Below are 26,882 nucleotides of genomic sequence, written 5' to 3'. Positions count from 1 at the left end.
AGCAGAGGGGCCAGCTCCAGGGCTCAAACAGGAAACTCTCACAGGACAGAGCGATTTGGTAAATTCCACTGCGCTAAAATCACAGCGTTGCAGGTTCAGCAGATTTCTCCACACCACACCAATGAATGGCATCTCAGGACTCAATCTGACTCAGTAGTAGAAAGTCTAGCTGGCATTAAAACGGCACTGGCAGAGAACATATGTATAGCCTAGCCAGCCAATATGTATGTGAACCCATGTGATAATGATGGCACATCATCGGTGGCTCTTTAAATAATCAAATAAAATAACATGTGATGGGAACAAAGTCAAGTCTTTTTTATGACAATGTTCTATTTTCAGATTTAATCACACTAAACACTACTGAACACCACTATGAGCTCTTTCTAGTCGACCCACATTACCCTTATTAAATCCAAATAATAGAAAAGGGCTAAATAATTAGGTTTCGCCAGAGTCTGTCAAAAGTAATCCACCTCTCATCAGCTGAAGTTCAAAGCGGGATGTACTGGCAGAAATCCCTCACCAAAGAGACTGATGTAAACATTTGGCAGCCATTCACTGATCATCCGGTTCATGACACATTCCTTGATAGTCAACTTCATAGTGCCAGCCGGTGTTCATCTCCATCACCTGATGACGCTGGCAGGCTCAAGCCTGTTGTCTTTGACGGTGATCGAGTGTGGCAACAGAGAAGTGAGTAATAATTGGGTCAACAAGGTATGTCAGTTCCCACTAACTCTTGTCTGAATCATCTCTCTGCAGCGGAGCCAAATGTGATAGTATGACGCCTGAAATATTTGGCTGTGATAGGCAGCGACAGCATTATGGCATAGAATACCATTTTCATCCTGTGTGTGGCCCCCAAAACAGTTAGGCCTGGGAGAGGTAAGTTCAATTTTACTTCCGTGTGTGTTGCGTCGATTTATTACCGAAATGATCGTCATTATAGATGAGTCATTACAAAATGATCCAACCAGGTGCAAACAGTACTGTAGATGCATTCAGACAGTATGTAAAGGTTTTGCAATAACCATTGTGACTCACAAAAAAGCAGCGAGTCAAACAAGACACATTCCTCCCGAAATCCTCCTTTATTTATTTCTCATTCCAATAAACCATCTCTTTACAACTACCAGTGGTTCTCTTCCAAATAAACACTGTCTTCCAGTCTATAACTCTTAGGGCAGCTGGAAGCAGCACTTGGGCTTTTTCCAGACAGAGATGGGTCAGAATACAGTACAAACTTTAACTGTAATCATTTGGCACAGTTTCTGATGAAAATTACTTACTGGCTTGGATCTGATATTTTTTCTTCCATCTTTCAAACATGAACAGGGCCCCATTATTTTAAGTGACAATGACAGTGGCTGGACAGCTGAGTGAGTTGCCAGTTAAGCCCGATCCAAGCAACCCAAGAAATTGATACTTCTGTTCTGCTCTCTACTTGGGATAATGCATGAAGCATAGGGTTAGACGATATGGAAAAATCAAATATTACAATATTTTAGTCCAAATACCTCAATATTCAATTACGATGATGATCATGCACCTAGCCGTAGTAGGGGCCTCTACTGTTGGGCACGGAGATCTCCTACCCCCGCTGTAGCTCAGAGTACAAGTCGAGGGCAGCTCATAGTTGGTGACTAATTTAATAGTCATCAACTAATTGATCAATCAATTAATCGGTGCAGCGCTCAGTCTCACAATTTCAATATAGGGCTGGAAAATATTGCCCAGCCCTAATGAAGCGCTTTCAGACTGCAACTTCTGTAAGTTCTGTGCGAGTTAGTTTGTAGGATACAGATGTAATGTTCAGGTATAAAATGTGGAGGTTCATGAAAGGTGTCCACTTAATAAGCTCATTAACTTTGAAAATGTCACTTTTCCTAAAAAAAATCAACTATGGTCAATTTATGGGTGTGTAGATTTATGATGCCTGCTGTGCTGTCTGGTTGTTTTTTTTAGTTGTGAGTATGATTACTACCTCTGCAGAAGATATTTATAAACCAGACATCAGTTAACCACACAAACATGCCTACAAAGACAAACATAAACCAGCATGAGCGTAACAATACAGAAATAATTACAAACATGCTAAACCATGTCAGTAAAGTTAAGCCTCATTTTTAAAGATTAAAATCTGCAATAACAAAAGTAAGGCTGTATAAGGTAGAGATTATGCAGAATAAGTGTACTATAACGTCATTGTCACACTCTAGCATGGCACCATTGAGGGGCTATTTTAAGGACAGAATATCTCTCTCATTAATGTGGTTAACTTTATTATTTTACTGGGGACATTTTTCATTCAAAAGACAATGTTCTTAGGTTCCCAACCCTTATTTCCTCTTTTTTAGTAGGCTTTAAGTCACTTTATCAAATCCCTTCCCCTGATAGATTATTTAAAAAAGCAACAGATTTATTTATTTTTTACTGTTACAAGAATGTATATGATGAACTTCCTTGAAGTCATATCGGTTCATTTACTTTATCCTCTATGTATTGCACATTAGTCTGGTATTTTTTATCTTGTATATATTTCTAAAAAGTTTTTCTTATATATATATATATATATATATATATATATATATATATATATTTGTTGTTTGTATATCTGGAATTTTGTAGCAAAAATAATTTTCCCCTGGGATTATTAAAGTATTACTGATTCTGATTCTTATTGTATAATGAATTTACCATTTTTTGTGTGGTGTTAGTTACTGTGTATCCTATTAAAAGTTGTTAATTTGCGTTTTAAGTATGTATGGTTGTATGTCTTGTGTATACTTTATGTGATTTAGTCTACTCTCTGAAACTGTATTGTGTATTTGCTATGTCTGGCTATGATTTTAATTTTTGATGGATACAAAAACAGAATATAATAAATAAAGAATAAGTGGCTATTTTATACTGCCATGTTACCACCACATGTTTTAACTGCGTGTCTGGAAAAAGCAAAGTTAGTAGAAAGTTGCTCCTGCGCAAACTGTTCTCATAACATCACAGTGTCGTTGTTAGCTCTAAATGTCAGCAGCGGTGACTGTGTCATTTCTAGGTAGTGAAAGTTAGCAAGGCTGCATGCTAGTCGGCTAACCGGCTAAGCTAAGTTAGCAAACTTCGTAGAAACTTTTGAGTGTCAACACCGCGTCAGCACCAGAAACAGTGATAACATGTGAGCTTTGCAAGACTGTCAACCCCCAGTCGAGCCAAAATAAGAGTGGTTAAACGTTTACAAGAGGTTTATTAGTACAGATTCAACAAGTTCACAGCTCAAGTTCAGCTAACGGTGTCTCAGCTCTTACCAGGAAGTGGGACTCTCTTGTTGCTAAGCTATTCCTTCTTCACGCTGGAAGTTCCTCCTGATGGTGATGGCGGTTGTCTTTGTTTTGACTTTCCCTTTTCTTTACAAGATCGCTCCTAAAAGTGAGACTCGACGGGCCTCTCTTCTTGCCTGAATGCTGGATGTCTTTTTTCTGAGAGGGAGAGAGAGCCTGTGCTGCTGTTAGAGCCAGTCGAGATGTGTGTGTGCGTGTGTGTATTCAGTCTAGTCTACAGGCCCTTCTCTTCACCACACTCCTGACCCGTGTGCCAGTAATGTAAACAACCCAGCATTCCCGGAGCGCAGGGGGAGGTGCGAGTGTCAAAGAGTGGAGCGAAGCTGTCAAATACCGCGAGATTCAACAGAGAAACTCAAACCAAATCGCCACTGGACATTCCCCGTGATATTTAACAGTTGACAAACTCATGTCCACTAACAGCTTGTTGCAACATTTTGACACAGGGGTCCTCTACTATACACAACTTAGCCTAATGCAGAACCTGACTTAAAAACAGGAGCAAAGAAGAAAACAAAAGTAAAAGAAAATAGATACGTTTAGGGTTATTAAAAAGAGCTCAGCTATAAGCACATGAAAAGAGAAATGTTTTTAACCTGGATTTAAAAGTGCTCACAGTTGGGGCTGATTTCAGATCTGCTGGTAGTTTGTTCCAGTTGTGTGCAGCATAACAGATAAACCATAGTTCACCATAGTTTGAACTCTGTGCTCCACAATCTGACCTGAGTCAGCAGATCTCAGAGCCCTACTAACATGGCGTTCATGTATTCTGGACCAAAACCATTCAGTCATTTGTAAACCAGCAGCAGAACTTTAAAATCTATTCTGTAGCTGACTGGGAGCCAATGTACGGTCTTGTACTGGGGTGATGTCATTGAACTTTAAGCCACCTAGTTGCCATCTTTGTAAACGATTAATGTTAATGCTCATCAGGATTTTAATTTTGCAGCTGGTTGAGATTCATTTGAACAACTTTATATAGGCTACATAAGTATAAAAGCAAATTTCCAGCCGCAACATCACTGGTATTCCTTCCACCAGAGTCCCAACAGTGCAAGATACAGTCAAAAAACTTTACAGGTATATATAGTTAAGATGAAAATAAAGTTTGAGTTAGGCCCCTGGCCCTGGCCGACTAAGTGTGATCCCATCGCACGACCGTCTGTAGTTTTAGTTGAGTTTAGTTTCGTTTATTACTCTATTTACAGGGACAGTGGGTATCCATAACATTTTGGAAGATATGCCAGAGTTAGCCAGAAATGATCATTTTCCTCTACAGTCCCTGGGCAGGCAGTAGTTAAAAGAGAATAAAAACACTGAAAATACATTCAACCGGATAAATGTTACAGATGTTCAAGCCCGCATTGTTATCTGTGACATAATTTCCAGTCCAGCTATTTTAATATCTACCAGAATTGGGACTACAGCCTTGTCCATTGATTGCCCTCTTTGGGACCCCAGATGAGTCTCTTTGCAGAAAGAAATTATTCATTTCACTTCTTTAATAGCCAGATGTTGCCTACTCTGACAGTGAAAGTAAAAGTAAATAGACCCACACAATTAGGGGATGTACTTAAGAATGTTTCCACAAATGGCCACTAAAACTTATTTTATAGACTTGCATGTTCTGCTGGAATATGGGCTGGTTTGTTAAATTCTGTGTCGTGTAGATGCACTTCTCATTCTTATTAACAAGAGTGGGGTGTGTGAATTATGGTGTGTTTGGGTTCTTAGGGTTTTGCATTTTGTATTAGCATTTTTCTTTTTAATGTTTTATATGTTCTTGTATTTTCCCTTTGTATTCTGTCTGGGTGGGTTGGGGGGGGGTATTATTGTGTCTCTTTTTTGTGTTTTACTTAAAAAGCTCACCTACATACTTATTCTATTCATACTTAAATACTTGGGTTTGGGGGGGTACAATCAACGATAAAAGCAGTGAAAAACTACAATCTTGTGATAGGATCACACCAGCTGTGAGGCATGTGAAGCGGAGTGACGATGGCTCCTATCATACTTTTTACCTGTTTTCTTCCAGTGCCCTTGCCCAGACCACACCTATCTTCAAACTCTGCAACATTTTGTGAGTGTATCTTGCACAGTTGCAATTCTATTGTGACAGCGCAGCCGTTTTGGCCGGTAACAATCAACAGATAGCATGACAACACAATGTTAGGCCTGGTGAAGTCTACGTCATGCATAGAGACTGTGATAAGCTGGAGCAGCTCTTACACTACGCATAATAATGACGACAAATTAGACAATAGACAATAAACAACACAGAAACCACACTGTTGCAGTTTTCACAAGTTTAATTTCTATCAAACCAGACCTTGACCTTTTTATAATAGCAGTTTGACAAAAAGGAATCTGACCTCAGGGTGCACTTACTACCTTTTTACTGCGCTATGAACGACATCTCATGATCTTCATCAGTGGATGGAGTTTTCTCCGATGTCACTAATGTAACAACTGAACAAATTCAAATGTGATGTTAGATTGATCATATCGTTTGAGCGCAAAATCTTGATCTTAAAGTAAGTAGTAACTAAAGCATAAAAAGTAAAAAGTACAATATTTCCCTCTAAAAAGCAGTGGAGTCGAAGTGCATGTATTTGGAATTAGTATTGTATCTCCAGTAAAATATACTTAATTACTTCCAGCCACTTGGGGTGATACATTGTTAGGTTGCAACACAACTAAAAGATTGGTTTTGACTTTTTTTTAATACCCATGGTGATCCTATGAGGGTGTATAAGTATGTGTGTTGCAGCCCAGGCTTGATGGATTCTCATGAACACACAGTTATCTCTTATGTGCTGTCATTATACACATGCATGCAGAATACCCACACATCCCATGACACACACCCACAGTACGCTCCTGGGAATATCATGAGAATTTATTGACAAAAATGGTATCGCAGATTGACTCGCATGGACATCGAGAGCATCCGGAATTGATCAGCTTACTTTGCTTTGATAAAAGTTTCATCGCTGATTTCAGACTGACAATTCAAACACTGCTGATACACAAGAAACACATCTGTCTTCTTCCCATCCCCATTGTTAATAATCAACAAGTTAGGTGGGGTTGTGTTTTTTCTTCTACACTTCAATAGCCTTTTTTGTTAACCTCACTGCAAATATGGAAAAGGGAGAGATGCCTGGAGTGTAGGATTTTTCCCCCTTTTTCTTCAACAACAGTTGAAGATTAAAAGAAACGTCTCACAGAAATCTGTCAATTCTGTATGTGAATAATGCTGTGTGGAATTTAATGGCATGAGTTATATTGGGTTTCCTCTACACCCACATTTTCTTTCAATAAGATCAATGGCGCTCAGTGACAGATAGGGACGGTCTTTTGTATCTTCAAATTTCAGGTTTCAGAGGGAATAATTAGATGGATGGATGAAAAGTAATGCATCAGTCTGCGAGGGGAGCTGCACCCAGAGATCCTCTAGTTCAACATGCATGCCTCCACGTCTGTTTGGTAGAAAATTGTTTAATAATCGTGTTGAATTTCCATTGTTCTAAAAGTGGCTCTCTGCACTGATCTCAGCCTTTAAACCAATAGAAAACTTTTTTGTGTTCTTTTTGCTGATATTGTTTATTTAACAGAGAGGATTTCCTTTTTAGTCATGGATTATTTTATTTATTTACAATTTTTTTGCATGAAGAGAGTATTGTCATCTATTTCACTTTCTTCCACTTCAAACTTTCTGGTGCAGATAACCAGGATGGAAAAGGTTCTACCTCCAGGGGAAATGAGGAAGGTTGAATCACTGGATTTATAGAGACGCTTTAGAGATTTTACTGTAAACGTGACATTTAACTCTGATGTGTTGTAAGACACTCTTGCTCATATTTTGGGTCTTTTTTTCAGAACAAAATTGCCTTTAAATATAATCAGATGACAATTAGGTTGAATTTACGAGAATTTGCCCAGTTATGTGTTTTGCCTGTGAACACCATGAGAGAAAATCTAAAAGCTTTTTAGGCCAAAATCAATCTTTGTTAAAGGGATAGTTCAGATTTTTTTTTTTATCTGGGGTTGTATGAGGTACTTATCCCATCCATATTTAGTGTCTTACCTACAGCAGATGGGGGTCAGCACGCCCCCAGTTTGGAGCCAGCAAGAGTACACGCATGAGAAATAAGAAATGTACTGCCATGGAACGGGGGTGCAACTAAATGTGTCTTAGTCATCTAGAAATAAATCAAAGTGCTCTATATTTAGAACATTTTCATAGCTTTACCTTGCCATCAGAAAGCCCTGTTTAAGTTACGTGAAGGGAATTGAAGCTGCACTATGTCAAAGCTACCAGACTCCATTGACAAAAACAGTTATTTGACCTCGTAGAACATAGGAGTTGTTGTTGTGTTACTTTGGTGTTTTAAAGGGTTAGGAACAAACAAAACAAACTAACTAACCAATCAAAGCAGCAGTAGACTGTCTGGTGTCATAGTAGAAGTCTGGTGGCTTTGATGAGGGCATAGATAATGGCTTTAATTTTAAGGCTGTTTGACAGCACGGTAAAGTGGTGAAAATATTATAAATAAAGCATACACTTTTTAGGTGGCTAAAATACATTTAGCTGCTGCCCCCACTCACAGCAAAACACTTCTTAGCCTCTGTACCTGTCTTGCTGCTCCTTTAAACCAGGGTTGTGCTGACCACCGTATTATAATACACTGACTATGGATAAGTACCTCATACAACCCTGCAAATGCAGAAAATAGGTATAACAGGTAAGGTAACAGTGATTTCCAATGATTGAAACCGCTAAGCAGCTATATTGTGAATACGATCTGCACCATTCTTACAGCATATGCACACTACTATAGGTTCTGTTAACTTCAAAATATACATTTCAGTGCCGTACCTGGGTTCTTCATTGTGAACATGCAGAGATTTTGCACCCAGGGGCTGAAAGCACATTTTAAATACTTAAAAAGAAAGAAAAAAATGTTGATGTTTTCACTCATGTCTTTTTTATTTCCCTCTGTGTTGTTGATCTGGCTCAGGGGTTAGGTATGACTGCAATGTGGTAGAGACAGAAGCTGCAGTCAAAGCTCCTGTGATCCGGTGCAGACTTCATAGAGACCAGCAGATGGAGGGGAGAGGAGCTGCGTTCATCCTGAAGGTTTAGCGAGAACTGAGAGGTTACACTCCACCAGTACAAAGATGACCTGTCACACTCTGAAACATGCCGTATCAATGTAGATGAGCTTCCTGTTTATGTACCTCACAGAGCACAGCTATCAGAGGAAAAGAGAAGGGAATTACAGATGGAAATATGTATGAAATGTTGTCTCTCTCTTCATATATCCGGGCGAACTTAGAGGCAGCGTGCATGTGACGTCTGCATTTCCATTTTAAACGCTAATTAATGTTGTTTTGTCTTCAAAGTGCAATTGCAACCCGTAGTTATCAGCCTTGATCACAGCATTTTCAAGGTTGTCTAGATGTGAGCCATCACATAACAAATACCTGTAAATATAGAATAACAGCACAACAACGCAATAAAGGATTTACAGTGTGTGTGGAGAGCAACACACAAATGAGGCACAGGAGAGATGGTCTGATAACGTGAAGGACAAAACTGGCATATTATTTCTGTCTTAAATCTGTTTTTCAATGACGGTTTTTGTGTGTCTGTGTGTCTGTGTTGTGTGTTGTTGTGTGTTGTGTGTACTTGCATGTGTATATGTTAGTGTGTTTCTTCTCTTGGCAAACACCCAGCATAGAGGATCTCTCCACCTGCTTTGCATCAACCAGCGGGGCAGGCCTCAATCTCACACGGCAAATACACACACACACCCACACACACACACACACACACACACACACACACACACACACACACACACACACACACACACACATCACAGTTTAGCTGTGTCTCATTCACATCGTCGCCCCTCTGACATCTGCCTGTGTGCGTTGGTGTTAGTGTGTGTCCCAGTGCCGGTGTGTGTTTCTGTTAGCAGGTTGGGTTGGTGTGTGGGGTGAGGTTAAAGTGGCGCCTAGCAATGAGAGGAGGGAACTGAGGCGGAACTGGCAGAATATCACACACACACACATGCATACACACACTAGCAGTGACAACAGAAACAACACTATCAGAACAACATGTAAACTGCAGGAGTGGCCTATGCCTCAGTGATCATCCCATACTTTGTTTCAACCCTGTCGCCTGTCACTGTGTGTGTATAATGTGTGGTAATGTCTGTGTGACCGTGTATGCGAATGTGTACATGTAAGTGTACATGTGTGTGTGTGTGTTTGTGTGTTTGTGTGTGTGTTTGTGTGCCTGCAGACACACTTTTCTGGAGTTTACCAATCACTCAGTATGGAACTTGTTCTCCAAATAGCTGTAAAAGGTAGTGTGAATTAAAGGTGTTGCGCAGTAACTATCGTGAAAATATCCGCATCTACATCCTCTCACATGCTGAGAATAGCTTTGATACCTACAAAATGTTGGACACCAGAGGATATGACTGACTGTATTGTTGATTTGGTTTATGGGCTATGGCTGTCACTGAGCGATAGCTGATGTCAAAATATTTCATTAACACTGGAAATTAGTGCAGTATGTAAATTTGTATCACAGTATCTTTTAAGACTCTGGCGGATTCACATATCACAGAACGTATTACTTATTTATTGGATGACTGGGCATTATTAAAGAGGCTTCTTCTACCGTCAGAGTGCATAGAATATAAAAAAACAAGCAGTTCGGCAGTGTGAGTTTTTGAAATGTACAATTGTTATTTATGTGTCACAAATTGTTGTGTGCCATGATTTTTTACCCTGTTAAAGAGAGTTAGTTTTTTAGGTTAGGTGTTGTGTGAAAAGTTTTAACTGATGAAAATAACAATTTGCCCTGACTGTAGTGCTCTTCGTGGCAAACAAAACTATTTTGCTGCCCATAAAATAGTTACAGCACTACCGGTATGCACCAGTATGGCTGGTTATGAGAAATTCATATCATACTGGAAATTAAAACTAGCATACAGCCCAATACTACTGGAGATTCCCATTTATATTTTGTGATGACAGGCAGAGTAAAGTGCTTGTCCTTATAGTTGGTTTCTAATTTGACATTTATAGGCCTCTGTTGTAAATGTCACAAGTTTGAGAAGGTTTGTAAAATTTGACCCTGATTGACTGGCACGCACGCTGAGCACTATCTGAAGCCTTTGTAAGTTAAATTGCCTTTGTCCTTGTTGATACTAAAAACGTGGGTTTACCTTTTCCAAAACAGCTCTCAGTGAATTAATTGTGCAAGTTTTACATGGGTATTTGAGCTTGAATGGTAGCGCATTTCGAATCATTTTTTTCCTTCTTTTTTTAAGTGTCACAAATATCAGAGTCACCCGAAGTTTATGAACAAGCAGCTTGGATGACAGAAGACAGAAAGCACTGTCAGCATTGTTTTTGTACTGTCATAGTACACAGAGGCTGTCATTTAACAGAGGGAGGAGAGAAGAGAGGTGGAGGAGGATGTCAGTTGGCAGAAGCCCTCCTTTCTTACCTGCTGAGGTCTCTGCATGAAGCATTGTACTTTTCTTTTTACATTGAGATTAACGCCACACTAAAGGTTGCAGTTCAAATTAGATTTATCCCACTACATTAGCGTGATTTTCTTTTTTTTTTACATTACGTTAATAGACCAAAGATACATGTGGTTTGCAAATGATTAAAAGCAATATAGTCACGGGGGAACATCATGTATTTTTTTTCATTTATTTAAAAATATTTTGGTAAATAATAAACATACCTGGAATAGGGTGAGGCAATCCTATTGGCAAGAAGGTGGCAGATGAGGCAATGCTTATACAAACCACACACACGCACGCACGCACATACAAACGCAAACACACACACACACACACGCAAACAAATGTAACCGATAAGATTCATTCCAGTCACCAACAGCCCAGCAGCAAATCCCTGAAATTCTTGTCAACACATGCAGGGCCGTGACGTTGTCCAGAATTTTCATCTCGCAGCTCCAGAAGTGAGCAGGGCTGGCTGTGTTTGTTTGTGTTTCTGCTTCAGCCCCTGCTTCCTGTAGCTCTGTGGTGTCAACCCGCCTACCGTCCTCCCATCAGACCCTGTGGAACACAACCCTGCTGCCACATGCGCACAGGCACCCCAGTGACTGAGGTTTCCTCTTGGACTGACTGAAGTGTTTGCTGTTTCCCACATTGTTGGAATTCAACACCAGCCTGTTTACTGGTCCCCATGTGGCTTCAGTCTCTCTCCATCATCTTTCTTTCTATTTTTTTTCTCTTTCCACAACACCCCTTCTTTACATTACATATGCAGCATTCACACTAAGTAATGAGGCTGCAATAAACTAACTGAAGCAATCATCTATAGTTCGTATTTCATGTTGTCCATTTTTTACTGTTTTACTTTGACTGGTCTATTTTGCTTGATTGTTTTTTCCCTTTATAACAAAAACATATGTGTGCAAATGTGTGATTATACTTTTTATTAACTTTTTTTAATATATAGTTTGAGTGACATGGAACTGAAAATAATTGTTTAAGTTCTTTTTTTAAAAATGGCATATTTAATATAATCTAATAATAATAATCCACTGTGAGGTACTATATGGGCATCAGGGACATCCTTTTCATATGCTTTATTTTTGCAGCTGACAATGAATCATACAATGAATCAAAGGAAATAATATACATCTCATACATCTAAAATGGTAACAAGATGATGAGGCGCATGCAAAATGAGAATCTCTTCTTTATCTGCTTTGTTTTTTCACTTCCTTCCCTCGGTACAGCCAGATGGCAAAGCTCCAGCTCTGCAGTCCTCTTCATACACTCATCACATTTGATGGGCATCCTGCTGCCGAGTTTCAAGGAGGCCATGTGTTTACGAAATGACACTTGTGACAAAAGAAAACTTCTATTTAGCAAGCTGATTCTTGGGCGGGGTACATGGAGGCAGCAGCGTGTGTGCATTTGCGTATGTGTGTGTGTGTGTGTGTGTGTGTGTGTGTGTGTGTGTGTGTGTGTGTGTGTGTGTGTGTGTGTGTGTGTGTGTGTGTGTGTGTGTGTGTGTGTGTGTGTGTGTGTGTGTGTGTGTGTGTGTGTGTGTGTGTGTGTGTGTGTGTTGAGAACAAAGATTGTGGAAATGTATTTATTATGCTTACAGGGTGTGTGTGTGTTTGTGTGTGTTTATGTGTGTTTGTATGTGTGTACCAATAACATCCATAGCATCTCTGTTTCACACTGTGGTTGTGTTGGATGCTGTCTTTTAATCACATCCTGTGTCTTTCTGTGATTATTTTTTTTAATACATTTTATCACTATTTTTGTGCATTTACCATTCCAATACAGACAGATTTTTGTTTCCACATTGATGTCATAAATATCATACATTGTGGGGTCTCCTCCGGTGATGGATTCAAACAATCAGGACAAACTTTTGTTTAAAAAATCATCTGTTGTACATTTGCTACTAAAACAGGTTTTATGTTGGTTGCTTATTTGTTCTCAATATGCTATAATCTTATCCTAATATTGTCTTTGTCTTCAATGGTGAGGAATTCCCATCAAAGATTTCCCCTTCTGTTAATACTTTAGGGAATTTTCAAACGTCGGGATGTATGGCTGTAATGCCCCAAGATTTGTTCTCCCTGAAAGAAATAATAGAGTAAGAATATATTAACTACAGAGCAACCTGGCTTTACGAGGTCTGCATTTACTCTTACTTCATTTTAGGTTTACCAATATGTTATGCATAAATGTATACTATATATGTATATAGATATCAATCTATGCTTTGCAGCATTCCTTTGATTTAAATTTTAAAGCCATGTTCATGCATTAAAAAGCAATTGCATATTTTTGACTGCAGGGTTTAGATGCAAATCCATGGGGCATTACGTTAAAAACCATAAACATCATAAAATAGGAAATAGAAATTAAAAATGGAAGTAAAAAATGAGGACGTTCAACTGGTCATTAATAACTGAATGCTTTTTCATTTGTTGATGTGATAAAACGAAAATTGTATTCAAGATAGAACACAAAAAATGGCAAGTGTAATGAAAAATAAAACCCATTTAAAGCAAAGTATTTTTATTCACACAAATTTAATAAGATATATAACAACCGTTTGGTCCATAAATATTTAAGGGGAAATAGTTTCTATACACCATCTTTATCAAGAAACAGGGAAACATGGACAATCTTGATAGAACACTTACTGTACTCAACTATTAACACGAAGATCAATATATAAGGTTCTTGGATTACCCAACTATATCTGAAAGAGTGCACAAATGCTTTCTATGACATCGCTGCCCCCTTTTTAACAGGATACACCATAAAAAGATCTCCGGAAATAAGATGCAAAACAGTACAAAACTAGTGAGGCGTCAAAAGGATGTGAATCAGTTAACAAAGAACACATATATCCTGAATTTCACAAACTTTCTCCCAAGTTATAGCATAAGGCACATAGTAGAACTGAGTTAGGCATCTACTTCATTAAGTAGATCTAGAGTACCACTTTGTTCTACAATAGAACAAATTGTGACGCTCACATTGAAATGTGAAGATTTGCTCTGTCTTTCTTTTCTCTCTTTTCAGCCAGAAGAAACATGTTTTTGGTCTGTTCAGTGGCAAGTGTCATTAAAGAAAGTAAAAATATGGCCAAAAAGGAGAACACACGGACAATGATTTCCCACTGGCTGCCTCTTACGACTCCGCCTATCTGAGGTCATTTGACTGTTCATGTCAGCTCTACAAATCTAGCCTGCAAACGTCGCGACCCCTTATTTTCTCACTCATGCTCCTTTTCCCTTTTTTAAAATCACATCGTTACCCTGAGCAACATGATAAAAACAATAATGCACTTTTCACTGGGCAGTATATTGTCACTGTGCAACTGAGTTTAGCTGTGGATCTATGGATGTATCCATTTGACTACGGTTAATCTGTGAGGCCAACAAATATGAAAAAGTGCTCTGTCGTGAAAACAATCGATTGCAACAGCGTGCATAAACTGTTCTCCGATCCAAATTTCTCCTGCTGATTTCTAGTGGCCAGACCATTTCTTATCAATGTGACTGCATTACATGTTGAACAGTTACCACTGTACAGATTGTGGTTGTTTCTCTTTATCACAGTAGATTTGTGAATCAAGACAAAAAAAAGTATGTGGTTTCAGCATCTACCTGCCATATAAGCTGCGATGGTTAGGTGCTTATATTGCAATTTAGACATTTTACATGTAGCTCTGTGAGATATCTCAATGTCTGATTCCATCCAACTCAGTCTTAAAGACCGAAACATTCGGACATAATTAAAGCCTGTTTTCTGGAGTTACCCATATACAGAACATTCTACGAGGTTATTTCCCAAATTATTCCAAAACAGAAAAAAAAAAATCTTTAAATTGGATAGTGCGAACACAGTGCATACATATACAGGTTTCCGAGGGCAAAATATTCATATTATTTTAAGATTTACCAATTAACCATAAATTAGGAAGGGCTTGTTTTTATCATAATTCAATACAAATGTACAAATCAAGTCAAATCAAGTGAAAATCTAGTTTTCCAGACAAGCTTCAAGTTTAGTTATTTTTTTCCGATGAATTGTGGGATCCATGACGATTTTCTAATGAGTTCAACGTCAAGAGTGTCCAGCCAAAAATCAATCTCGGCATACTGTAAGTCAACGACAGACACGGCTGCCATGCGGTTTCAAATGCTACACATTAAAGTGATTTCCTTGTGTTTTAATGTGGTCGCTGCTGTTCTTGCTCTTGTTGTTCTTGTTTGTGTACACAGTACAGCACTTTCTGTTCCAAGGAGCCGTCTCTGGTAGATTTAAAGGTGTCACTTAAAAGAATAAAAATGTTGAGGAAATAAAATAAAATAAAATAAAATGAACAAAAAAAAATCAGATTAAAAAAAAAAAAACAGTCTGCTAGGGATATCTTGTTAGAAAAGGTTTGTCAAGGTAGTTTGCGAAGGGCTCCCCGAATCATGGCTGTCCAAACTAGAGGTGACGGAGGTCACTACAGTGATAGAGGGGTTTGTCAGGTCTGTTAGTGTGGCCGCGCTGGAGGGGGGGGTCAGGGCCCCACTGTCAGATGAGGGTGGAGGGAGTGAGGTGCCATCAGCCTTATCAACACCTCCATTCTCCTGTCGCAAAACGTTCCTTCTGAATTTGGCTCTTGCGTTTTGGAACCAAACCTGCAAACCAATCCCAATGTGGCTTTTACTTTTTGTGTTTAAGATTTTTTTTTTTTAAAGAAAGTATCAAATCATTTGTACAGTAGTTTACATATCAAATTATCACAGCTATGACTGTATCAACTTGTTCTTTCCTCATATATTTTCATACATTATTTTGAGCTTGAGGGGCAGTCAGATAACAATGAACCAGTTGGCTCCTGAACACTGAATACAAGAAAGTGGATTTTAAAAGCAAATCAAAACAAATCCTATCCTTTTAAATCGCTTATCTGTGAGAGATGAATTAAACCCTTTTCTGTTCCACAGACAAAAAAGAACATGTGCACTCTCATTATTAATAATATCAGCTGCAGTTTTACAATTAAGTCTCTATGCTTATGAACGACTTTTCTCCTTTATTCCCCAAATACTAACATTTAAGAATCTAGAAGATTTCTGATAAAACCCCAGGATATACATCTAATGACTAAATGGGCCAACCAAACAAACAAAATCAAAAGATGGTTTCAATGATAATATCAGTGTGAAATGAGAGGGACATGGAGAAGGAGTGGGGTGCAGACACAGATATGGGGTGATCAGATCAGTAAGAAGAATGGCTTTCTGCTTACCTGTAGAACTCTCTTAGTGAGGCCTGTTTTCTGGGCCAGTTGCTTTAAGTCCTTGGCATCTGGGTTGTGGTTGATGGCAAAGTAGGATTTCATTGTCCTCAGCTGATGGTGCTTGAAAGAGGTCCGCATGCGTTTGGTCTTCTGTGTTGGAGCGTAGGCCTGCTGGTCCCGGTCCAAGTGATCGGTGTCGTTCTCATTACAGCCTGAGAGGGCAAAGAGCAGAGCATAGAGGGTTGGATCTAAATGTGCATTTAGTTTTCTTAAACCAGTCATTCGCGTCTGAATATGCGTCAGTCCCAACTGACAGATAATAAATGATCACTCTATCAGAAAACTGCTAAAATCTGATTATTTGCAATGGTCACTAATGAATTACTACACAAGTTTTAAGGCTCAATATTAAATTTAATATCTTGTTAAATGGTCCGGACTTGCAGGGAAAGAAAATATACAATTAAGCGTATTAGATTAAGGCATTTTCCATTGATCTATCATGATAAATAATGAAAGTTTTGTAACAAACAATGAGAATATGTGTATAATTGACGGTCAAGAAGCTCATTAAATTGATTAAACTGAAGTGTATTGCCATGCAGTGGAAGGTGTGATGATTTTTAAATAGTCTGATATTAGATTTTTTTAAAACAACAACAACATGATGTATTATAACCATACAGTGAGACAGGGCTGAATTATTTCTACTTGTGTTTGCTAAGACTAATAGGCCTAATGGGGCTCATTTGTCAATAGCTTACTATTGTGTGTGTAAAATACTTAAAAGACGGTGAAATGCAAAAACGGATCCACTAAATTAAATTCCTGTGTGGTTAAACAGTGCAATAAGAACAAACTATCAAAAGCCCTTTATTTCACTATCATACTGTATCACAAATAAAATGGTTTGCGTAAATCTAGACTGTTGCGACAGAGAAACTTCCAAAGCCAAACAAATACTTGAAGGTTAAATCACCATGTGACTGAATGTTGAACATTTTATGACTGCAACCAAAATATACAGCAAAACACAATTAATGATTAATGATTTTTATCTTTTTTTATGTTTTATATATATATATATATATATATATATATATATATATATATATATATATATATATAATCTAGTATTTACTTAAGAACAGATCTTATAGGAACCTGTCTCCTACGGAGAGGAAATCTAGCCAGCATAGGCTTTTTAAATTATACAGTGGGTTGTATTGATTTTCTTGTCTCCATGTACCCGAAATGCTGACCAGTAGTTTCCCTCAGTGGATGATAAAATATCAAATGACTTACGCTAACATTTCATCATCTGAATGCAGTCCAAACACTTTCTCAAAAATTAATTATTGAATTAAATCAGTTTGGATAAGGAGATTATAGATTCATCAAACCATGGGATTTTAAATGTTTAGCATCATATTATGCTTTGCAGCGTGATTTTTTGAGACTTCTTCTCGTGACACTTTCGCTCACCATAAATATGACAATCATTGACATCTATGTTCTCCTGCTCCAGCCTTCACTGGATTGTGTTTCACTAGATATTACCCACTAGGGGTCTCTACATCCAAACAAGACCAAACGTAACAGAGTGGTGTTGAATACTCAGTAGACCCACACCTGTCCCTGGTGAAAACAAACATGAATGTGCTCACTAAAGCAGAAACAAAACCTCATCCTTTTTGTCATGAATATGAGTCTCCTGATCTGCAGAACGATACATTAACAGGAATAACAGAAGGAGGAGAAGGAGTACTTTAGAAAAGACAAAATATCAAGACAAAGTCTTCCGGTAGTTCTCTAATTGAACCTATTTTCTATTGGGAAAAAAATTAGAAATATTAAAAAAAGAAATGTATGGCATAATTTGACTGTTAAGGTCATAAATTCATTCAGGTAATTATAATATTTAAGATTTCCAAAACGAAACAAAAAAGACATGTCTCTTAAGCTTAAAGAATCCAATATATGCTATTTTTTTAAATTAGAAAATATTGTTTTCTATTTAAATTTCCCAAATGAAAAAAATAATAATATTCCCACTGGGGCCTTTAATGTGTCTGTTGCGCTTAATAAAGCGCTCCTAGGGACATCTGTATTTTATACCTTTCTCTTCTTTTACATTTGACCAGTTTTGGCTGCATTATATTTTGTATTTTAACGCTTTGGTGTAGAAGGTATATCCTGCTATTAAAGGGGGGTGGGGGTGCTACAATAGTTATTTTCCGATTAAGGCATCCATGAGAATTTTAGGATTTGCATAATCTCTTGGAATTGCGAACAACAACCCAGCGGCCCCTGAACCGGAGCGCTGACTGTACAGTGTTGTGTTTAGAGCCTCTCCCTGCAGCAGGCCCCTCCGCACGGCGCTGCTGTGTCCCTGAGAACTGTGCTGACCGCCGCACAGGAGGCCAGGGATTCCAACGTCACCTTCAATTAACGGAGAACAATTAACGCGCAGATTACCCTTATTCCTCTCCATTCAGCAGGAACAGAGGGAACTTGGCGCACAATGACAAACTTTCTCAACCGCACACTAATTCGCAGAAAGCGACAACAAAATGGGGACGCTGCAGGGGGGTGAGGGGGTCGGGCTGTAACATTCACCGATTCAATGCACGATTTTAGATGAAACCTACATTTAACAGTAGCTTAATGTTCACCGAGACTCCGCTTTTTCCCCAACAAAAGACATGTAAAGCAGTGATTTTTGCAAAAAAAAAAAAATGTTTACGCAACAGTGCCAAACTATACATTGACCATCATTAGCAGTCATTCTACACATTTTTAGTGTGACCTAAATTAGTCCTAATTAGAGGAGTCGATGTGCAGATTGACGGCCAAGTCAAAATTCGATCATTCTCAGCGCAACACGCCGCCGATTAAAGCACAAAACCGGTGCGTTAAAGACGCGTGCACACAAAAGCTGCAGATCAATTAGCCCCACGGGCTGCGGGCGCCGCAACACGCGGGCCGTGTTCACCTACATAGCCTTTAGGAGAGATGTGTTTCATCTCAGACGTGTAAAGGTAGACCTATGGCTGCTACAGAGAAGCGTAATGGAAACAAATCATTTATTTCGTATTCACTTTATTTATTTATTTGTGTTTTTATCTATTTATTTGTGAGTGCTTTTAATTGGATTTTATTATTTCTACTCGCGTATTTAAAAACACTCAAATTGAATTAATAGACGACACTTTGGTCAGCAAAGTCCGAGGACCATGTAGATTTTTAGTGAAGAATACATAAACCACACTGCAGTTAAAGGCTCCCAAAGTATATGGTCCAGAGACTCCAGAAGGATTTAACCAACATAAGGAACAGCTTAGTGTAGAGTGCAGTTGGGCAAAAAGCTCGCTGTGTTTTTGCTGTCTGTTGGTTCTGTCCATACAATATAGGGCGGACTAAAGGTGACTACGCTGACGTTTGCACCAAATCTAACAACGGAAAAACTTTGCAATGACGTTTTAATGTCTATGTCTGTATGTCCCTGACTTTCTGAAATGACCTGCTCTGAGCGGCACGCCGTCTCACCTGTGTTGTAGCTGGGTATATCTATCCCCATGGCCGGGCTCTTCCTCTTGCGCGGCCTTCCCTTCGTTGCCGTCCCGGTGCCGTTGAAGTAAGGTAGGGTGAGGCCGCCGCCCTTGGCCGCCAGCTCGGCGAAGTTGAGCTGCTGGTGGTAGTCCGGTCCCTGCACCAGAGTCTCGAAGTGCAGCCGGCAGTACACCAGGCTGTCCTTCATCCCGAAGTGGTCGCCCGTGGTCAGCGTCTTGTTGCAAGTTGTGCACGTGAAGCAGCTCAGGTGGTACACGGAGTCGCGCGCCCGCATCACCATCTCCGAGGCCGATATCCCGAGGTGGCAGCGCGCGCACCTCTGCACGGAGAACCTTCTGGAACAGACAAATCGTCAAGACTCCTCATACACAGAGACCAAGTGGGACAAACACTAAGACACACGCCGAAATATAAAAACAAAAATAAGCTAACAGGCTAACAGGTTTTTTCATCGTGCATTTCAGTGTCAAAGTGTGTGTGTGTGTGTGTGTGTGTGTGTGTGTGTTTATGTGTGTGTGTGTGTGTGTGTGTGTGTGTGTGTGTGTGTGTGTGTGTGTGTGTGTGTGTGTGTGTGTGTGTGTGTGTGTGTGACTATAGGTGATCTGACACAGCTTTAGTGTACATGGCAATAACAGGCCTACAGACTGAGTTTACATTCTGAGCTACAGCTGGCCCACAACTGAGTGCCGGCTGAACGATAGGCTACATTGTTTTTGCTCTGGGGGGAAAAACAAAAATATAAGTAAAAATTCAGTCTTAACTCATTTATAAACCGTACTCGTGCTAACCTCTTGGCAGTGACATTTGACACAAAGGGCTACAGGTAGTTCAAAGGCGGAACTAAAATGGTGAGACGCTAACACATTTGGGCATTTAACAGCATCTCTTCTCTTCCTTATAGTGCATTATAAATCACATTCAGACCTGTGCATGACTGGGTGAATAGGCTACATGTTAAACACGGGACACTCATAACTGAATTGTAACTGGTTATTTTCCATTCTCGGGCATGTTAGGCCACCGTAGCTGTATAAAACCGATAACCATTACTTTTTAACAAACACGATACAAATGTACAACGATGTGCTCTTTTGTTCCTGGCAAGCTGAGTCATACAAGCTAATGCAGTTTACAATACACTCGGAGCCATGGGAAGTATTACATCTGAGCCACAAACGAATACGAGTAAAAATGTCCTATAATAACTTATTCACAATTAACAGCATGCGGGGTCCCTGGGAGACTGTTATGATTCTATGCAGACAACAATGAGGCCTAATTGGTTCAACAGGATTCAACGTAATTACAGATGAATAGTCGGAGCCTGTTGAATCAGGGGTAATAATAGTGGCTGTACAATATTCCACCTCCCAAAGAACAAAAACAAATATTTTTTTCTTTAAAAGATCCTGTGAGGCCAACAGCTTTGTGTGGGTGTACGCGCGTGCGTGACAGAGAGACAGAGACCCTCAATCATTCCTAAAGTGTGTAACCTTCATTTTTCTTACCTGTAGTAATCCTCCTTGCAATAGATACTCCCATCCTTGGCAAAACACGTTAGCTCCGACTCCAGCGCTAGTTTACATTCACAGCATTTGAGACACCGCAGGTGCCACTGTTTGTCCACGGCCAGGAGGTAGTATCTATCCGAAATCTTGCCGCCACAGCCGGCGCACAGAGCAGGCTTCTCCGGGCTCATAGAAGGCATGGTCTGAGTCAGAGAGAGAGAGAGAGGAGAAAGCTCATGGCATCTACTTCCTTCAGGAGACCGATGGAGAAATGTTATGCAACATATATCATTCAAAACCCGAAACAACAGGCCTTTACTTTCCTGGACATTAAATTAACCAAGTAGGCACAGATAAAGGCCTTTTGTAGAGCACTTTAAACACGCTGTTAAAAACAAATGCAGGATCAGTGTGTTCGCAGGCCCCCATGAAGAAATGAACACCATCAATGGAAAACAACTGCGTTTAACTGGATATCTAGCAGAGTGTAATGCGCCTGTGTACTCACCTTATATTTTATTAGTTTAAGCTCTATATTATTCGAATACATTAAAATAAAAGCAAATAACACATTCGCTGCAATTGTTTTGGTGAGAAATATTTAGGCTGTTAAAATATTAAATAGAAGTATGTTCCAAAAATGAAGCATTAAATGCACTATATATTTTCCAGTTTAGAGAATAAAAGTCAATTTGACGATAATTATAATTCAGCATGTCAAGTTATTTGTTGAAGTATAATTACCAGAATTTAAAAAAAGCTAAATGTGACCACAGAAAATTAAATATTGCTGTTCTACTGAAAAGTGTTTTCAAATATATTTAGAGACTACTGCATGTCAAGTTGCAGCCAATTTATGATTTTAGAAATTATTTTGTGCAGATAATTGAGAAACAATTGAAATAATAGGACATTTTAACCATCATTACGTAATTCGCTATCCAAGAGAGTTCATTTTTGATAACAAATTCCACATTATAAACTACTATGCCCTATATATATATTTAAAAAAAAACACATTTGTCCATAATTCAACACAAAAAAAAACTGATAAATCCTCCTCACTGGTTTCCTACTTACCCCAAAAACAACTTCACACTCCCTGGCACGTTAACGGTGCCACGGTCGTCGTTAAAACGAGTTTTAACTGAATCTAAACACGGGTCGACCAGGCTCTTACCGACTCTCTCCCGTTGAGCTGCATGCCCTTCGCCAGGCGCGACTCCGTTTTCGACCTTCTCTCCATCTCTTCCATGATCCCTTGGATGTGATCCCCGGAGATCCCGTGGAAAAGCATGGTTCCCGGTCCTGGACGCAACTTGCAACTGCCTGCCTCTGTCTTGCAGCTCACAACTTCCATAAACTGTACCGCAGCGCTGCGCCCCGCTCTCTCAGCGCATCCAAATGGGCTCTGAGGCTCTGAGAGAGGCACACAAGAACAACAACACACCCCAGAGATTCAGATCACCTCCTCGCCACAGTGCAAAAAGGCAACTGGAAGAAAAGAAGAACGAAGAAAACTACAACATGGGTGGGACGGGAGGAGTCACCGGTGGTGGTGCACCAGCTTTTTCCCTTCTTCCCGCGAATGTCTCTCCTCCAGAAAAAAAATGTATAGTCCAAATGACGCGACCAAACCGGTGTGGAAGTGGTGGTGGTGGGGAGGGAGGAGGAGGGGAAGGGGGGCTACAGTGTGAACACTCGCCAAAATAATGACACAAAGTTTTTTGTTGTTTCTTTCTGGTGATTTCTTTCTCCAGATTTCCCAGTCAGGGGTTCCTTGGTGCTTGGAGGTCAGGTTGGGACTGCCTGGATTTGAGAACCGTGTCCTATTTGTGAAGAGAGCAAAGCCTGCCCAGTCTGAATAATTTGGTGGGAGGAGTTCCCCCCTCTCCTTCTCTCTCTCTCTCCTCTCACTCTGTTGTCTCTCCCTCTCTCTCCCTCTCTCTCCCTCGCCGCTGATTTCTATTCACCAACAAAGAGCTGTCACTCTTCCCTCAAAAACTCCCGATTCTGGCTGCGCGAAGGACTGCTACTTTATGGTATTGACATTTTCATTACTTTTATTCCCCCATTTACAGGAGAGGACACTGGAGTGTACTCAGAAGTTGCATTAAACTGAAATGGCTTAGAGTAATTTGAGTGTAAAAAAATAATTATATATATATACATATATATATGTCTTAAACAGTATGCATGATAACGCATCTGTGTAGTATAAGTTTGGAGTTTTATTAAACGGCTCAGAAATATGGAAAACTGATTCTCATACCTGACTTTTGCTGAATGTTAGTTCGCGTAAATATTGGTAAAACTTCACAGTTTAGGGTTTTCATTCGTTTATTTATTTATGTTGTCCCCCCAAAAAACATTGTGTGTGTGTGTGTGTGTGTGTGTGTGTGTGTGTGTGTGTGTGTGTGTGTGCGTGCGTGCGCGCGCGCGTGTGTGGTATACATGTATTGTTTGGGGCGGGGCAGTGATCAGTGATGGGCTAGAGGGCGGGGACAGATTATTAAACAAGTTGAAAGGCAAGGACTGATTTAAAAACACATATGGATGAGATTGGAAAATACCATATTGTAATAACAAATGCCAGCTTTTTCCTCTTTATCTTTATACCTTTAGATTATTTCATTGATGAAGCGACGAGTATAACTCTTTATTTTTATATTATATTATATATATTAAATATAGATATATTTAGAGGCCCAACTATATAGTACAAGATCAATTTCTCTCCATTAAACGCTCATTTAAACAGCTGAACGTTCATTAACATGGACTGTATTTGATACTCTTGTTTACCTGCAGGAGAGTTGATTTGATGAAAACAGAAACAGAATTGCAACTATAAACACAATTAATTAATACTTTAATATTCAAAAAGCAGCGATACGAAATAAAGAATCAAATAAAACAAAAAAAGAAGAAGAGGGAAATTCTCAATAGTTATTGGATATTTACAGAAATCCCACGTTTCTTAGCACAGTCACTTTAAATAATCCATGCATGGATGTGGCTGTGGAGATAAAGATAAGGTTTAAAGGGTGTGGAAACTGTTTTTACGCAAACACGACTGAATGTCTGTCCAACGTGCAGGCCAAATATCTGCGGACAACAAACCAGAATGAGGCAGCTCAAGGTCCGTATTGGACTAAACCAACACGGGTCTTTACAGCTAAAACCCGGAAAACGAGTTCTGGTCTCTTAAAGGTTGATGGCTGAAGATTTTGCCATAAAACAATAGACACACCGGGTGATTCTCTGTTTGTGTGTGTGTGTGTGTGTGTGTGTGTGTGTGTGTGTGTGTGTGTGTGTGTGTGTGTGTGTGACTCGGCTTCGGTCCCATTAATAGATTTACTGAGGCTCAGGGGGGTTTGCAGGTGTGGATGCTTCATCTCAAGACGTGTTACATTATCATGTGCACCCCCTCCTCTCTCTCTCTCTCCCTTCCTCCCTCCTCCCTCCCTCCCTCCCTCACTCCCATCCATTCCCACCCCATCCCACCACCACGAAGTTGTGTTGGCTTTAATTGGAGGCCCCTTGATAACAGCGCTATAAGACAAGCCTTGGACCCTCCTGGACGGGCTGGACCTGCAGCTGTTCTGCAAAAGCATACCGTTAATTTGCGCTCAGTCAGTGTGTCCCAGCAGCACCGGCCACAGAGCGGTGAAAAAGAGACTCAAAAAGGACACACGGATTTCATTTCACCTGGACAAAGACACCCCGAGAGGACCGATCAACTCAGCTCTGTGTGATATTTAATCTGACTGCAGTTTTTTTTCTCTCTCTCTCTGGAAATAAAAAAGGCGACTTCTAATTTCAAAATGTGGACTTAATCCCACTGTAAATGATAAACACAGCATGTGCGCTCGTATGACTTTTGTTTTTATTAAGACATCATATCGTTAATGTCGGTAAAGAGCACAATTTTGACCCGTTGCCTCCAGCAGTGACATTTCATTTGACTGAAGAGGGTTGAACAATTTGTCAGTGAACACCAAGGGGCTGAGGGAATAACGTCTATTGTGTTGTCGTTTTGTTTTGTTTCGTTTTCCTATTCTTTGTATTTAATTAGGATAGTAAATATACACTAGTGACCCGTTCATTTTCGTAAAAAAAGTTCAGTTCATGGTGGGTCAACTCATTTGGAGAAAAAGTCTGCAGAGGAAACTAAAGCCAATTCGAGAAATAACGCTTTTTACAAAAAAAAAGAAAAAGGAAAAAGAAATGTGACAATATTTAGGCCTACTTGATTCTAAAATAACAATTTCTCTTTGAAACGTTTTCTCAACATATCCCATTCATTGAGCCACCCAGTTATGCAGCCTATATGTTAGACGTCATATTTCATTACTGGCTTTAAATAAATTGAAGGAAATTAATCTGGGCGGTTCTGTGTCATTTCTCGCTTAGCCACTGAGAATGATTTGTCCTAATTTTAAGATCTGTGATCTTGTTTGACCAAATCAAAGCTTTAAAAACACGTAATAATCTCTCCTTATTCGTGCACTGTGCTGAGCTCCATTTCAAACCTTTGACGCTTTTTCAAAATAAATAAATTAAAACAGTGTTAACATGTTCAAAATGGCGTGTTAACACATGCCAGCTCAGTGGATCGGTGACCTTTCTCCTATAAATAAAGACAAATAAAACCTCAAATCTCAGCCAAGAATACAAACAAAATTACTTACATTACCTATATTTTAAGAAACGCTTCTTTTTATAATTCCCCCTTTCGTTCAGCTTGTATAATTTTGATACCACTCGTGTTGGTTATATTTACATAATTAATATTCAAGGTAAAAAGATTTGTTTACAATATTCTGTAAATAAAAATATAGCCATAATGTTGAGATGGGCTTACCTTCCACCACATCCCTGGCTATGCCGCACAATGTTACGCATGTCAACTGTGTTTATAGTGCCACAGATCTGTCGCGCATTGATTCACAGGCTTTTTAATAAAAGCCTACCTTGCATTAGGCCTATTATTTCCCTAAGTAGACACATAGAAAATGAGTCTTACCTGAGGCTGTGCTGTGTGTGAGAGGTCCCTGTGCAGCGTGCAGGCTGAGGAGCTCCGGACTGCGCAGTGTGCAGAGGAGACAAGAGGAGACGCTGCCGGTAGATGGGGGGCTGTTCCTCGTTTTTGAGCTTACAGTTCTAGTTCGAGCGTCAATTAAACCACAAGTCATTTAAATATTTCTCTACCGTATGCAGGCAGGCAGCCCCCCAGCACAGCACAGCACACAGTGAACGCACAGAAAATGGGAAACCATGAGCCAACGGCCTGTACTCAGCATGTAGGTCAGAATATGTGATGTAGTCGTAAATTAAAATATAAACTACACAAACTGGAATCGGTGATCGCTACATGCCAAACAACCAGGGTACTATTATACACATAAAGATTTAGGTTGTTATTTCCCCTCAAAAGACATGTTGTTTTTTTATAACGATATTATATGAATTCAGATCCTAAAGTTTTATTGTAACCCCCCAAAATAGTTAACCGCATTTTGCAAACAAAAAAGTTACACATGGGTTCAAGCACACAGCTCTTTATCCCATACGAATTCATTCTGTGTATGGGAATCAAGTGAAATAAGCACAGCTC

The 26,882-nt window shown here is 39.5% G+C and overlaps 2 protein-coding genes across 4 annotated transcripts in view; both read right to left on the bottom strand.

The window, feature by feature from the left end:
• nek7 (NIMA-related kinase 7) overlaps positions 1-3,589 on the bottom strand; it is a 66,226-nt gene extending 62,637 nt beyond the window's left edge. Inside the window, exon 1 of the mRNA XM_083940312.1 lies at positions 3,306-3,589. The gene's annotated coding sequence lies outside the window, so the exon portion shown is untranslated. The remainder of the gene's footprint in view (positions 1-3,305) is intronic.
• An 8,803-nt stretch (positions 3,590-12,392) lies between these two features.
• Positions 12,393-23,035, bottom strand: lhx9 (LIM homeobox 9). Of its 3 annotated transcripts, none has more exons than XM_083940321.1 (5): positions 22,443-23,035; positions 21,263-21,465; positions 19,731-20,089; positions 16,191-16,393; positions 12,393-13,005 (listed from the first exon to the last, which is right to left on the bottom strand). In XM_083940321.1, the coding sequence occupies exons 1-5, from the start codon at positions 22,620-22,622 to the stop codon at positions 12,949-12,951; spliced, it is 1,002 nt and encodes a 333-aa protein (XP_083796447.1). In that variant the 5' UTR covers positions 22,623-23,035; the 3' UTR covers positions 12,393-12,948. The 3 variants fall into 3 exon arrangements, with proteins under 3 accessions (XP_083796447.1, XP_083796445.1, XP_083796446.1); XM_083940319.1 differs by lacking the exon at positions 12,393-13,005 and adding an exon at positions 14,870-15,576; XM_083940320.1 differs by lacking the exon at positions 12,393-13,005 and adding an exon at positions 14,870-15,576 and having other exon boundaries at positions 19,731-20,086.
• Positions 23,036-26,882: the final 3,847 nt, after the last annotated feature.

The sequence above is a fragment of the Echiichthys vipera genome, assembly GCF_963691815.1.
Source record: "Echiichthys vipera genome assembly, chromosome: 3".
Taxonomy (NCBI): domain Eukaryota; kingdom Metazoa; phylum Chordata; class Actinopteri; order Perciformes; family Trachinidae; genus Echiichthys; species Echiichthys vipera.
This window is presented reverse-complemented; position numbering and strand designations above follow the sequence as displayed.

What these genes read in the sequence shown, in the direction of transcription:
- lhx9 (XM_083940319.1), bottom strand. Translation starts at nt 22,622, where the DNA reads ATGGAAGTTGTGAGCTGCAAGACAGAGGCAGGCAGTTGCAAGTTGCGT. An exon ending in AGCTCAACGGGAGAGAGTCG is followed by an intron (nt 21,466 to 22,442) that starts GTAAGAGCCTGG and finishes TCTCTGACTCAG; the next exon opens with ACCATGCCTTCTATGAGCCC. An exon ending in TGCAAGGAGGATTACTACAG is followed by an intron (nt 20,090 to 21,262) that starts GTAAGAAAAATG and finishes TGTCTGTTCCAG; the next exon opens with AAGGTTCTCCGTGCAGAGGT.